The 13,932-nt window shown below is 36.3% G+C and overlaps 1 protein-coding gene across 1 annotated transcript; it reads left to right on the top strand.

Moving 5' to 3' along the window:
- The first annotated feature begins 10,960 nt into the window (after positions 1–10,960).
- Positions 10,961–13,900, top strand: LOC105142545 (F-box/LRR-repeat protein At3g26922-like). Its single transcript, XM_011050224.1, has 3 exons — positions 10,961–11,985; positions 13,102–13,272; positions 13,389–13,900. The coding sequence occupies exons 1-3, from the start codon at positions 11,038–11,040 to the stop codon at positions 13,665–13,667; spliced, it is 1,398 nt and encodes a 465-aa protein (XP_011048526.1). The 5' UTR covers positions 10,961–11,037; the 3' UTR covers positions 13,668–13,900.
- The last annotated feature ends 32 nt before the right edge of the window (positions 13,901–13,932 follow it).

Here is a 13,932-nt window from a genome sequence, read left to right as displayed (position 1 = left end):
TGGTCTCAATATCGGGTGACTGGCCCATCTTAAAATTCTTAGAAAACTCTACGCTTTTCTAAGAAATGGTTTTAATATCGAATGAAAAAATTAAATGCTTTTTTCAAAAAATGATATCAATATCGGGTGACCTACCCGTTTTAACTTAAAAGAAATCATCTTTCCTCGAGGAATGAAGCAGTGCTGGTTGACAATTCCTATCATTTTCTTTAGTTTTGTTGACTTGAGATTTTGGACCTTAGCAGTTTTCCTAAAAACTTGGAACTATTTTGGCCTTCATCACACCTTCTCCTGCCAGGTTAGTGTTATGACAATATAGCATGCATGTCTTTTCTGTTACTTATTTTGGAAACATAGGTCCCCTTTTATATTATAGACTTCTTCGAGCTCTTATTTTTACTTTTTTGTTCGACTTGTCCTCTTTAATCAATATATGCTCCATATACTGCATTTCCTATCCTTTTTATGCTTGGTGCAGAGATCTCTAGTTCCTTATGAGGCCCTTCTTGATCCATTAAACATCGCTTTGTATTATACTTTTACCGATGTTTTAATTGCCCTTTTTTATTTTTTTGAAAATTATTTTTCAGAGGAAAACACAAAAAAATTGATTTTGTTCATGAAAACTAAAACTTTCAATGCAATCATCATATTTTGTTTTAAGCAACTTTCCATGATGATACCCCTTTGGGCTTGGGTTCCCTATAGACCTCCATGTGCACTATTTTGCCCCCAATGTGGTGTGCAATACCTATCAAGTTTAAATTTGGTTTGTATCCCTCCATTTTAGGAATTGATGGAGTCATGCGTAAAAATAGTTCTTTTAAGTAAAAGATTTTAAATGCTATGAGATCATGTGCTTTTATGAAAACTTATTTCTTTACAGAGAGAATTCATGACCGAACTTTATTTTATTGATCAGGAAGTATATTATTTCTTATAGAGTTAGCATTCACAAGTCTAACTAGATCTCCTCCATCCATTCTAGATAACAATAAAGCTCTTCCCGAGAACGCTTTCTTTACCACGTAAGGGCTCTCATTATTTAGTGTCCATTTACTCTAATCCTCTTCTAGTAAAAGCAATATTTTCTTTAGTACAAGATCTTCTTTATGGAATCCTCTAGGTCGGATCTTCTTATCATATGATTTGGCCATCCTTGATGTTGATAGATTTCAACTATCCCTTTTTTACCGACTAGATTCAACTATTCATGACTAACTTTTATCCATTCCACCTCTTCTAAGGTTAAAGTCTACCAATACTTTTAATGAGGGGGTTTCCACTTTTAAAGGCATCACCACCTCCATTCCATATACCAAAACGTATGGGATGGCTCTTGTTCAGGTTTGGTTTGTGGTGCAGTACGCATGAAGAGTAAATAGCAACATCTTATGCCAATTCTTATAGATGACTACCATCTTCAAAATAAATCTTCTTGATAGTTTCTACCGCACCATTCATCTTTGGCCTATATGGCGAGGAATATGAATGCTTAATTTTTCATTTAGCGCAGAGTTTTATTATCATCTTGCTATTGAAGTTCATGGGGATTATTAATTATAATCTTTTCTAATGGACCATATTGATAGATCAAGTCTCCTTCCATAAATTTCCTCATCACTTTTTTTTTGCCTCCATGTCATCCAAACATCTCAACAAAGTTCCGTCAGATGATATCTTATACAAAGTTTCCCTATCAAGATAGAAATCCATTTCCAACCTCCTCAAAGTCTTCTTGTTGATTTTAGATGCCCCCATGGGATATGTCTAGTTTTGAATGAAATTCTTGATATCATAGTACCAAGGGTTTCCATTTACTTCTCTTTTAACTAAGCAACAATGAGTTGGGTTACTTTTGATATCAATGTGTATCGCTTGTACCTTATGCCCAAAGTCTATTCTAGTCATAAAAGCTGGTGTGACCAAAATGTCAGAATAGTTTCCTTCCCTTCCTAGATGGGTGAACTTTATTTTCTCAAATTTTCTAGCCAATTTAGACAGGTATTCTTAGTAAGGTCTCAACTTCTCATCCTTGGTTTGCCATTCTCCTTTTACTTGGTAAATGATCAACATTGAGTCTCCATACAGGTCTATATATTTTTTATGTTTAGCTTCAATGCAGCCTCTAAAACGAGAATGCAATGCCACCTTTAAAAAGAGAATGCAAACTTGATAATCCTATGTTGCATTATAACTTAACCAAATACTGCCTTTTATTAGGAGAGATTATCATTGCATCAACTTTGTTACCACATGTTTACAGCACTATCAAAGTACATAGTCCACCAATCTAATTTTCCTTCTTCAATTAAAAAAACACATCTTCATCAAGTTAGAAAAATTTTAACAGCTCATAATCTTTCATAGTATGATTAACTAGATGATTAGCGATGGCTTTTCTTGACATATATACTATGTCATACTCAGCTAGTATAACTTGCCATTTTACAATTCGGCTTGATAGATAGGGGTGGATTTAGTAGGTACTGCTTGATTTTCTCGAAAGCTTCTTCACACCCACATTCTAAATTCCAAGATTCTTCTTCCTTAACAATTGAAGATGGGGTCATAAGTTGTGGTTAATTAAGATATAAACCAAGCAATGTAATTTAAACTTTCCAAGAACCTCCTTACATCCTTCTCAGTCTTGAGAGATGACATAGATTGAATAGCCTTTACTTAACTAGGGTCTACGTCTATCTCTTTACCACTCACCATGAATCCCAACAACTTCCTAAGATTTCATCTCGAATGAATACCTTGTATGGTTAAGCCTCAACTTGTACTTCCTTAGTCTTTTAAATAATTCCTTCAATATTTGGATATGATTCTCTCCCTCTCTATATCATGTCATCCACGTATACTTTAATCTCTTTTTGCATCATGTTGTGAAATAGAATTACCTAGCCCTTTGGTAGGTGGCCCCAACATTCTTTAACCCAAATGGCATGACCTTGTAACAAAAGGTTCCCCATGGTGTTACAAATGTTGTCTTCTTCTTATCCTCTGATGCCATTTTTATTTGATTGTAGACCTAAAAATCCATCTATAAAGGAATATGTGGAGGTACGTGTTGTATTGTCAACTAACATATCTATGTGTGGTAAACATACTCTGATTTTATCTTCCTTTTTGGGTACTACCATTATGTTGGACACCCATTGTGGATATTTGACCACTTCTAGAAAACTGGTGTTCCAATGCTTTTCAATTTCTACCTTTACTTTGATTAAGACATCCAGATTAATTCTTTTCAACTTTTGTTTAACTGATTTGCATCCTTCTACCAACAATACCCTTTGTACTACAATATCCATATCTAAGCCAGACATATCCTTATAGGACCAAGCAAAAATATCTATATAATCTTGAAGTAACCAATTCTTCTCTTTTTTAGGAGTGATTATAGTCCCTATTTTTTTTCTCTTATTTTTTCATTGCCCATATCTATGGTTTCAAGTTCCTCTCTAACGGGTTTCCAAGCTTGTTTATGCTGTCCTATTTTCATCTCATTCTTCCTCTTCTACAACTACTACGTATTCTTTAAAGTTTGGCCATTCATTCTCAGTGTAAAGTGTAGGTGTTTGTTTTGGAAATCAACTTTATAAAATGGAAAGTGATGTGTAAAAACATTAAGATGAACTTTTGAAAATGCATGATCTCATTAAAAAAAAATTTATCTCAAAACATTTGCTCAAGCAAAAAGATTAGGTGCGTAACATTATTCCATATTCCTGTAAGTCCTTGTTCGGTACTGAGCTTTTGGGTGTGACCTTTCTTCGTTTTCCATCCTTTTTTAAAAAAAAAATCAAGTGTTGTGGATTTCAAAAAAGGGATCTATGTTTCTAGGTTTGCGAATGCGTGCATAAATGCATAAGACAATGCATGATATAATGTATGATTATGATAAGAATGCATTTGTATATTAGGTATGGATGCAGCCTTCTTGTGAACGAATAATAGCCACCACCTTATAAACATAGGTTCTTTTGTCACATTGCTTTGTTAGGAGTATTGTCTTTCAAGTTGTTTACTTAAATCATATTCACCAGAAGATAAATTTTGCATAAGAAGATGGGTCAACGCTCTTTTCATTAATGCTTGATAAGTTTATTACATTTAGAAATACAATATTTTAATTCCTTTCTTCAACAAACTCTCTGGCCAAAGGTAAAATGGCAAAGTCGCGGTTCTTAATCTTCCCTAGAAAGGCATCGGTTTTGGCTAGGCGTCGGCAATAGCGAATGATGTCCCCTTCCACATTTCATGCATTGATTCTAATAATCTGAACAAGTGCAGCAGCTTCGTCTATTTACTCATTTATCTTGATCATATTTTTTATAAGCAACATATTGGTTATGTTCAAAGCAGCGTGGTTGATGTCTATTTAATCCTTGTGTTTTTTTTCCATTCTTGCTAGCTTCTTTTCCAAATAATTCATCTTTTTATGTTCCTTATCAAGTTTTATCCTCATAACTTTTATCTTATCCTTCATAATTGTTAACTTTGCTTCAACAACCTCAAGACCTTTCCTTTAACTTTGTTCTTTTGTAATCCTTATCAAACGGCTTTCTAACTCCATACATTTCTTATTCAAATCCTCATACTTCCTTATCCTATCCATAAATTCGAACTGAACTTGTGCAAACTTTTCTTGGTAATATTTTATGCTTCGTTTGCAATCGTTAAAGTCAATATCCATTACTTCAAGTTCAGAGAAACTTTACATCCAATCCAAACTTATCCCTCCTAACTCCTTCTCACTTTCTTCACTAGCAATCTTCTCCTCACCCAGTTTTAACTCAAGCTTTGTTATTCTTGCATCTCTAGATTGTATTTGCTCATGCATAATTTCTTCCAACATTGCCTTATCTTTTTTTGCTTTTGCTCAATTCTATCCAAAGTTTTTCCACTTGTCTTCTCAACTCCTCTTCATTATTTACCCTTTTTCTTTTAATAGGATCTTCTATGGTTTTGGGAGATTTGACTCTTACACAAGGCATGGCTAAAATAACGAAGTCTCTCCATCTTGCATATCCTTCACTTACACTTGGATCCTTTAAACCTTTTATCTCGACCAAAACCAGATGCCTCCTATCTTGTTTGATGATCTCTAAAACTTCTTGTGTAGTAGGATCTTTGAACAAACCAAAAAATTAAGCAATTTTCATAGTCCTTAAAAAAAAAACCGCATGCCCCCAAGTTGCCTTACCACCAGGGTAGGAGCATAACTCACATAACTTGTAATCCCTACTAATGACACCCAACATCTTTGTCCATAACTCATTAGGAGTTTTACTGCCATTACCCATGAGGCTCTCCACTTGAAATCACTATTAGGTAAACCTTCTAATTTGTCAACCCAACCTTGGTTGTCTAGATCTCCCAATTCTTCTTCTTTTATTAATTTCAAGGGTCTTTAGGTGAACCATAAAAAATTATTAAAGATAGGTTTTTTTTGTTTCGATATGGCTAACCATCTAGATATATAACAATTACAAGCAGCATCTCATTGCTCCTTTTCCAGTCCTACTATAATGGTTAAGTGTCAATATGATTTCAACTAAAATAGCAACCACTGGATTGATTTGTGTATTCTCATACTCTACATAAGCAGCAGCGACCTCTAAACTTATTACACCTATTTGACTTGGGAACAACACAAGGCCAAATATGCCCAAGGCAATCAATCTCTCTTTTTCTAATCCTGACTTTTTTATCACTTTAATTTCTAGCATCCTCTATTTCAGATCGATAACATTCTTTTCCAAAAACTTTTCCAAGTTAGCGATTCTGAGTAATTTTGACAATTCGAGGATGATCTTATCAAATCTCAAAGGGAAATAAATCCTATATAAATTATTTGGAAACTCAATCAACATTCTATATTCCTCTATAGTGGGACATCGGTCTATGCTTTTAAAAGAAAAACACTAGTAGTCTGGATCCCAAAAATGAACTAAAGTTCGCACAACTAGGCTTAATACTTCTACCCTTGCATTCTCCACTAAACGTCCATATTTCCTAAAAAAATGCATCCTTATCCACATTTTGAAAGTGAGTCGTTAACTTTTCACCTCATTCATAATGCAATTCAGGTTCTTGATTGGTGACAGCTTCTTAGCATCGCTTCTAAGGCAATCTCCTTCAGCCAATTGTGATAGTTCAGAATTTTTTTATATTCTATGATGAAAAATTTAGCACTGGTGGCTATTTCATTCACAAGTCCTGCAATTCAAGATGCCTTGGGGGTAGACTTGTTTTGATGCAAAAGATATTACGGAGCATACACCCTAAGGATAGGTTCTATTTTCTTTACGTGAGACATAGGGTAGGTTTACTACTTGGTCTCTAAAAAAGGGTCTCCTGCTGTCCCAATGATCACCCTCGTAAAGGCAATATAGGGGTTCAGCAGATAGTGGGATGGCACGTGTACCAATCACAATCAGTCTAAACACTCAGCAACGAGTTGGGGTTTACACAAACTTAAACCTTGACTCAAGTCTTAAGGCAAGCTGCTAGTTCCCCACTTAACTTAAAGTTAAATATGCGTGCCCTTAAAAAGATAATAATAATAATAAAGTGATGCATGACTATACCATATATGACAGAATGTAAAAAAGCATGCTAAAGCTTTTAAGCAAAGTATCAATTCATAGCAATTGGAGAACAACAAAAACATAGCATAAAAGAAACAATTACCAAGCTTAGTCCAAGGGTCCCCAGCGGAGTCGCCATCCTGTCGCACCCTCGCGAGCGGAGCGCGGCATCGCGGCGACCAATCGATTGATTTCGAGGTCTCTTAGTTTTATTTTTGTGTAAAAGGGAGTCGCCACCTAGTATTATGGTCACTAGGAAACCTAACTGGTCTTTCAGAGATTCTAAGGAAAGGGACTGGTTGCGTAAAGGGAAGGTGTTAGCACCCCTAGTACGCCCTACCTAAGGTAAGCTGCTTGGTGTTTGTCTTATAATTGCTATGGTGTTGGTGTTTTCTAATCCCATCAGTTTTACTCGATTCGATTGTAACTAAATTTCTTAAGAAAAAAATCCAAGGAGATTCAATGCACTTTACAAGCTCATTTTTCCCTTGGTATTTCAAGAGTTTGCGACTCGTAAATCGTGAGGAAGGACAAAAATTTAGAAATCTAGGGTGCTTTAAACGCCTATTTTTGCCTTAGTATTTTGTACTCTCACGGCTCGTAAACTGTGGAGGAAAAAAAAATTGAAATGTCCTCGATTATAATCAAGGCTTCTTTCAAGGATGTGTGCGGATTTATTACTCCTAAAAAATTATCTTGGATATTTACCACTCCGGGTTTCTTTATCCAAATATTAACAGTGAATAATAACAAATTATTCCCAATAATATTTTGAATGTTCGTCCTTTAAGGATTTCTTCATCCAAACATTAGTGGTAAATAATAGATAAATTCTCCCCAAAATAAGATTTTTATATTTTTTGAAATATTGGCCAACACCCTTTGGAATTTTACAAACATGTTGTAAACTCCAAAAATGCAAGAAAATAATTTTTGTGTTTAAGAAATCCATGCGAAAACACATTTTTAAAACTTCTAATATTTTTTTTATATAAAAAAAACGTTCAAAAACATGTTAGGGTATTGGCCGTATGCAACACACAAAAAAAAATATTTTTTTGTTTTTCAGACATATATATATATAATAATAATAATAATTCATGAAAAAAAACAGGGTATTTTAATACCAGATTTGTATTTCCACAATATAAAAAATAACAAACCATAAATCAAATACACGAGAAAACCAACGATATTACTGTTTTTTTTTTCTTTTTTTGGGCTGGGTCCAGCTCAGCCCATGTGGCTGGGCTGAACCCAGCAAGCCTAGCCGGGTCACTGGTCCAAATCAGTAACCCGGTTGGGCACTGTTGCAGGTTGCATGCGTGAATTACTCACGCATGCACTGCACAGTGCGAAGGTAATTAATTTACCTTCGCACAGTGCCCAAATCTTTTAAGTGCAAATGCAAAACTGAGAAAGGAGAGAAACGGCTTACGTACCTGGTCTGCTAGCGGTCTGGTTTTTTAGCTCTCCACTGTCTGCATTCATCCGGCCTTCTTCTCGTGTCCTCGTCTTCTCCCTGCCTTCGGGTTCCCCTGGTGCCGGTGCTTGCTGAAGATGGAGGTCGGGGAGGATATCCTGTCGTCATGTTACTGCTGCTGTTTGCTGCTCTGGGAGGAAGGATCTGGCTACTGTGTTGTTCTCGCTTATTGCTGCTCAAAGTGGCTGAGGAATTGCAACTGGTGATGACCGCGCCCCCGCTGGTTCTTGCTCCCAGTGTAGAGAAGAAAACACAGCTACTGCTGTTCTTGGTGATTGACGGGCTGCGAGTCAGCGATGGCTGCCGGAACTGAAGACGACGCCGCTGTTGAAGCTGGAGAAGGCTGCGTACTGGTGCAGGACTCAAAGAAGAGCTGTCTGTTTGGAATGTTAAGCAAAGCTCCTGACGCTGCTTGGGGCTCACGGTTTTGGCTGGTCTTAAGAGAAGTTGCTGGACCGTGGGGGAGAATTTGGTGGTGATGGGGAGAAGAGACGGGGCTCTGTCCGATGGTTTAAAATCCTAAAACAGGGTTTCTCCTCTGTTTTCTTTTCCGAGAGGGAGGCGGCTGAAGACAAGATAATTTTTTCTTTTGTTCCCCTTCGTCAATTTTTCTCCCCCCTTTTTTTTTTCTTTTCGTCCCCTTTCTCTCTCTTTTTCTCCTCTTGCCCTAGGTCATTAGAGGGGCTTATATATAGTCTAACCTATATCTATTTAGGAAGGATTCAATGCATTAATTCTAGGACGCAAATCCCTACTGATTTGCAGTAAAAAAAAACGCAAAAGGAAACTGCAAATTCTGATTTTATGGTGGTGCTTTACGTCTGATTTCTTTCCAGTTTTGGAGGATGGTGTGGTTCTTTTATTTCCTTCCATAGAGCCAGCTGCTATCTTTGAAATGAGGCAACAAAAACGTGGTCTTCAGCTCTAACAATCAGACATGATGAGAAAGGAAAACAACAGAGAAAAAGGGAAAGAAATCAGATGGAGGGTGCAGCTGCAAAGTCTTATCTTCCTTATTCGGTGTGGTAAAAATCCTTCCATTTATGATGATCCAGGCCCCCTCTCCAACTTTCCATATCCTTCTTCAATTAAATCCCTCATTTTAACACTTTTCAATTCAGTCCTGGGTCCAGAAAAAATCCTTCGAATCAGTCCTGCAAAACTTGGGTTAGAATCCTGCTCACGGCAGAATTCTCTATTTTTCACGTCAGATATTTAAACGTGCAGAGCTTGAGCTTCTGATATCAAAATCCATCGATTCGAAAGCCAAAATTCATCTATGCGTGTAGGATTACAACTTTGATAGGGATTTAGGGCGAGATATAATCATTTTATAGGACAGAATCGGGCCGCGATCTCGTCGGTCAAAAAGGGTCTCCTGATCTGATTCAAAAACTGATAAATACCGAGCATCCCGATATGACTGGGAGTACCCTAAGAATGAACCAGAAAAATCATGATGGCAGTAGAATTTTTTCGGTGCAAAACTTGGGTTAGAATCCTGCTTGCGGCAGAATTCTCTATTTTCACGTCAGATATTTAAACGTGCAGAGCTTAAGCTTCTGATATCGAAATCCATTGATTCGAAAGCCCAAATTCATCTATGCATCCAGTACTATGGCTTTCATAGGGAGTCAAGGCGAGATATGATAGAATCAGGCCACAATCTAGTTGGTCAAAAAGGGTCTCCCGATCTAAATTCAGGAAACTGACAATGCCAAGCATCCTCGACTAAGAGCCTGCCATAAGAACAATGAGCCCTAGGACCCAATCAAGGTGTAGGTCCATTCTTCAACATGTCATGAGTGATAGAATATAGTTGGGATGGTCAGATATTGCACGAACCTAAGTCAGAATCAGGGTCTAAGTTGGAACAAAACAAAAAAAATTTGCGGCTGTAGTAGAACTAGGTTTTTCTAGTGCCACTTTCAAGGAATTTATTTCAACCTTATAGCCCATGTAAAAGAGGAATGAATTTAGCATTATAAGGAATCCTAATTAGCTTAAGAATCCTGACAATTTCGATAGCAGTGGGGAAGGATAAAGAGAGCAGGAGATGGCTGAAACAGGGTTCGAAAAAAATCTTTCTTTCTCCTCCGCTTTTGTCAATTTTCTAGCAAACGTGAGCTACACTCCTACACTTGGTTCAAAACAGGTAGACACCATCTCTAGCACGTGGGGTCCAAAATTGAGTAACAACAATTATAATAATTTTATAATTTTTTATATAAAATATTTTTATTTTATTAACATTATTTTTATTCTAAATTCATTAATCAAACATAAATTTATTAATTAAATATAATTGAATATTCAAGATAAAAAAATATTTATTAATAATAAATATATTTTATATGAATAAAATCACTATTAAATATATCTAACTTATTAACTGCATGATATTTTCACCAACAAGATATTACAAGTAAGTAATATTGTTGATAAAATTGTAATATATACTTTTTCATATTTTTTTTAAAATAAGATAGAAATATATAATGAAAGAGATTAGTATAACTCGTGGCTTCTTAAGAATCCTAAAAAAGAGAGAGAAATAAACTAGTGTATTAATAGAAAATACATATAGGATGGGTTACATAAGATCACGATCCAATATTCATTAAGAAATCATATACTCTGAAATGTTTTTAATGTGGTCCTTCTGTCCAATTCACAATTAATTGTTTCCACCTTGTGAAGCCACACATCAAGGATTAATGGTAAATTGAATGGATATTCAATAGAGGGACTACAATAACGAAGTTTCATGAGTAGAGGGACTAATTAAAATAGAAAAAGTGTAGTTAGACCACACTAAACAAATCTCAAGACTACAAGGACCAAATAAATACAATTAACCTTTAAAAATAAGAAGACGCGACGTTAGTCACCCAAACTGTTGCGGTTACATGGCCGCTCAAGGAGTCTCTTCGGAATCTTGAAAACAACAAAATGGAAGAAAAGCCAGACGCCGACGCCACCGCCACCGCCACAACAGTCACGAACATTAACGATCTCCCACAAGACGTCCTGATCCACATCCTCTCTTTCATTCCCACACTAGACACAATCACAACAAGCCTTATTTCCACAAAATGGAAAACTCTTTGGTCCTCAGTCCCATATTTAAACTTCTCTTACACTCATTTCCCTCCTTACAACAATTTCTCCACAACCCGGCAATTCTTTTCAGAATTCATTGACCGAACACTAATTCTCAAACCCCAGTTGCCCCTTAAAAAATTCAGGCTTGAATTCATCTATGAGGATAGGTATGGGTACCATGTTGATTCATGGGTACGTTATGCAATCAAGAACCAAGTTTTAGAACTTGATCTTGATTTCTTTATTGATAAAAGTTTTCATATTTTTGAACCAGCAGCAAAACCCAATTATGATTTCCCTTTTTCTGCTCTTAGAAACAGTAAAGTTAGAGTCTTGAAGTTGTGTAGATGTGATTTGACATTGCCTGCTAATATGGAAAGTATGAATCTCTGGTCAATGAATGAGGTTTATTTTGATCAGGTTTATATGACTGATGACATGGTTTTGGATTTGTTCAAAGCTTGTCCTAATATCGAGGTTTTAAAGTTTGAAGATTGTTATGGGATGGAGAATTTGAGGCTTTGTTCAGAGAAGTTGAAAAGGCTGGATCTTTCTAGTTTTTATACTGCTGAGAGGGAATTGCATTTGGAGCTTGATTGTCCTAATCTTGTTTGGTTGAATATTGATTGCTTTGAGATGGGGCAGTTTTGTGTTAAAAATTTGTCTTCTTTGGTCGAGTTTCATACTTTTATTGTGCATGGATTGGAGTACTATGGTCAGTGGTGTAAAGTAGTGAAGCAGCTTCATCGAATTGCACACATCAAGCATCTCGTGGTGCAAAATTGGTGGCTTAAGGTATTGCTCTGCAATTTTTGGGTTTGTGTTCATTTCTGATTTAATTGTGTAATGTTTGCGTCGGTAGCAATGTTGATTTATGTAAAAGGTTAGCGATTCGTTTTTTCTTGTTTTTCGTAAGTTTCAAATGCTTCAGAAGTGAGCCTTTGGTTTTTCTTAGACGTGATTGTGTGGGAAAATGCATTTTCTAAACGTGGAGGGAGGACTAAGAATAAGGTCCCCTAGCTTGTCATGAAAGCTTGAGATAGGTGGGATTGGTAAGGCTTGGTTTCATTTGAGATTTTCACGAAATCTTTTGTTCATCATCACTACTGTGTATACACTCAAGGTTTGTTCTGTGCTGGATAGATATTTTGATTACGTTAAAGGAACTGATTAGGGATGGGTTTGTGAGGTTTCGTCTGTGAATTAATTTCCCAAACAGCTAAATGAACTCTTAAGTTAAAGCTCACCACATGGTTATTAATGCTCAAATATGTCCTTTGAGTAACCAGATGTCAAGGATTAGTGATGTGCAGGCTGTGCATTTAACATTTTAACAACTCTCTTCCATTCTATCATCCTTCTTTGCAAACTACGGATTCACTGTGTGAAGCAAGTGCTTGTTCTTGTGGCCGGTAGTCAAGGAAACTGTATGGAATCTGTTTGTATAACATGTTTGGTGATAGATTCTTTGCACAAAGTAGTGAAAAGGGCCTCTCTTTACAAATGCTTTGCTAAGCAATTTAAGACTGAAGACTGAAGAATTCAAGAAAAGGATTGCTAGGAAAGCCATGTTTGCATATCAAGATAAGTTTGAGTGCCAGTGGTAGTATTGTCAAAAACTTTTTCGTGTTTAGATAGAAAAAGCACCGTCACAATATACTGAATTTCAAATATTCTTTTCTTGTGATCAATTTGCTTTACCTCTAGTTTGGAGCAGCTAATTTCCTCTTGATTCAAACATCAATCATTATTTCCAAGTGGTTTTCTTGACAGGAAGAAATTCTACTATTAACAACTTTTACTCTTATGTTATGAGCAACTTGAGAGTGGCTGCTCAAAATTGTTTTTAAATTGATCATCTTATGAAATGTTCATATGATTGCTTTCCTTGCATGATGCTGATTCAAAAAGCTTGCACCCAAGGATGTTTTTCCTAAAGATTTTCTGCTGTACAATCTTAAACATTTAGAGCTACAAACTGGGTATACGACATATGATCTTCTTGGCCTGGCTGCATTGCTTGAGCTTTGCCCCAATCTTGAGACAATGAACCTTGATCCCCTCTACAAGATAGTTGAAGATGTAAGTATCCCTACACAACTTTTACTGTTCCAACAGGCAATATGTTCAATACAGACCATGTTTGCTTTCCTTTTTACTATCTAACGAGTAAATAAACCATGTTTCTCATTTTTCAGGAGAGTTTGTCAGAAGAACTCTTAAATAAACCAATTAATCTCTTCATGCCAAACCTCAAGGAAGTCAGGCTGAAAGCATACGTGCCGGGACAAAATCAAAATCAATTTAGTCAATTTGTGTCCCTCCTGAAAAAGCAAGGAGTTGTCCTCGAAAAGATTGTTCTAGTCTCTTTGTGTAATGGGATGTCACTTCCTCCCGTAATTCTGCGTAGAAGGCCTCCAAGGGCTGAAGTTAACGAAGAATCTTCACTGCATGTTGAAGGAAGCCCTGAGCGCTGAGGTTCCCATTTTCGTTTCTTCATCTGGTGCCTAGGAATGGGTAGCGGGCAGCCTTTGTTTCGCTGTAGCACCTTCTCGAATTGGTCCTCCGTTTCTTTGTTATTTGATCATAGCTTCTCTGAATATTTTAGGAATTTTTAGTTGAATTTTGTTGACAGTCATAATTCTTTCTGGACAATCATAATCTTCAATTGATTAAAAGCTAGGAATGCTGTGATTCTTGCTTTCCATTTTATGCTGGTGTGTGAATTTTGAACTTTTCTTT

The sequence above is a fragment of the Populus euphratica genome, unplaced genomic scaffold (assembly GCF_000495115.2).
Source record: "Populus euphratica unplaced genomic scaffold, PopEup_1.0 scaffold147.1, whole genome shotgun sequence".
Taxonomy (NCBI): Eukaryota; Viridiplantae; Streptophyta; class Magnoliopsida; order Malpighiales; family Salicaceae; genus Populus; species Populus euphratica.
Note: the sequence above shows the minus strand (reverse complement) of the source record. Positions and strands in the feature narration are given on the sequence as shown.

What these genes read in the sequence shown, in the direction of transcription:
- LOC105142545 (XM_011050224.1), top strand. Translation starts at nt 11,038, where the DNA reads ATGGAAGAAAAGCCAGACGCCGACGCCACCGCCACCGCCACAACAGTC. An exon ending in TGCAAAATTGGTGGCTTAAG is followed by an intron (nt 11,986 to 13,101) that starts GTATTGCTCTGC and finishes TGATTCAAAAAG; the next exon opens with CTTGCACCCAAGGATGTTTT. An exon ending in TCTACAAGATAGTTGAAGAT is followed by an intron (nt 13,273 to 13,388) that starts GTAAGTATCCCT and finishes CTCATTTTTCAG; the next exon opens with GAGAGTTTGTCAGAAGAACT.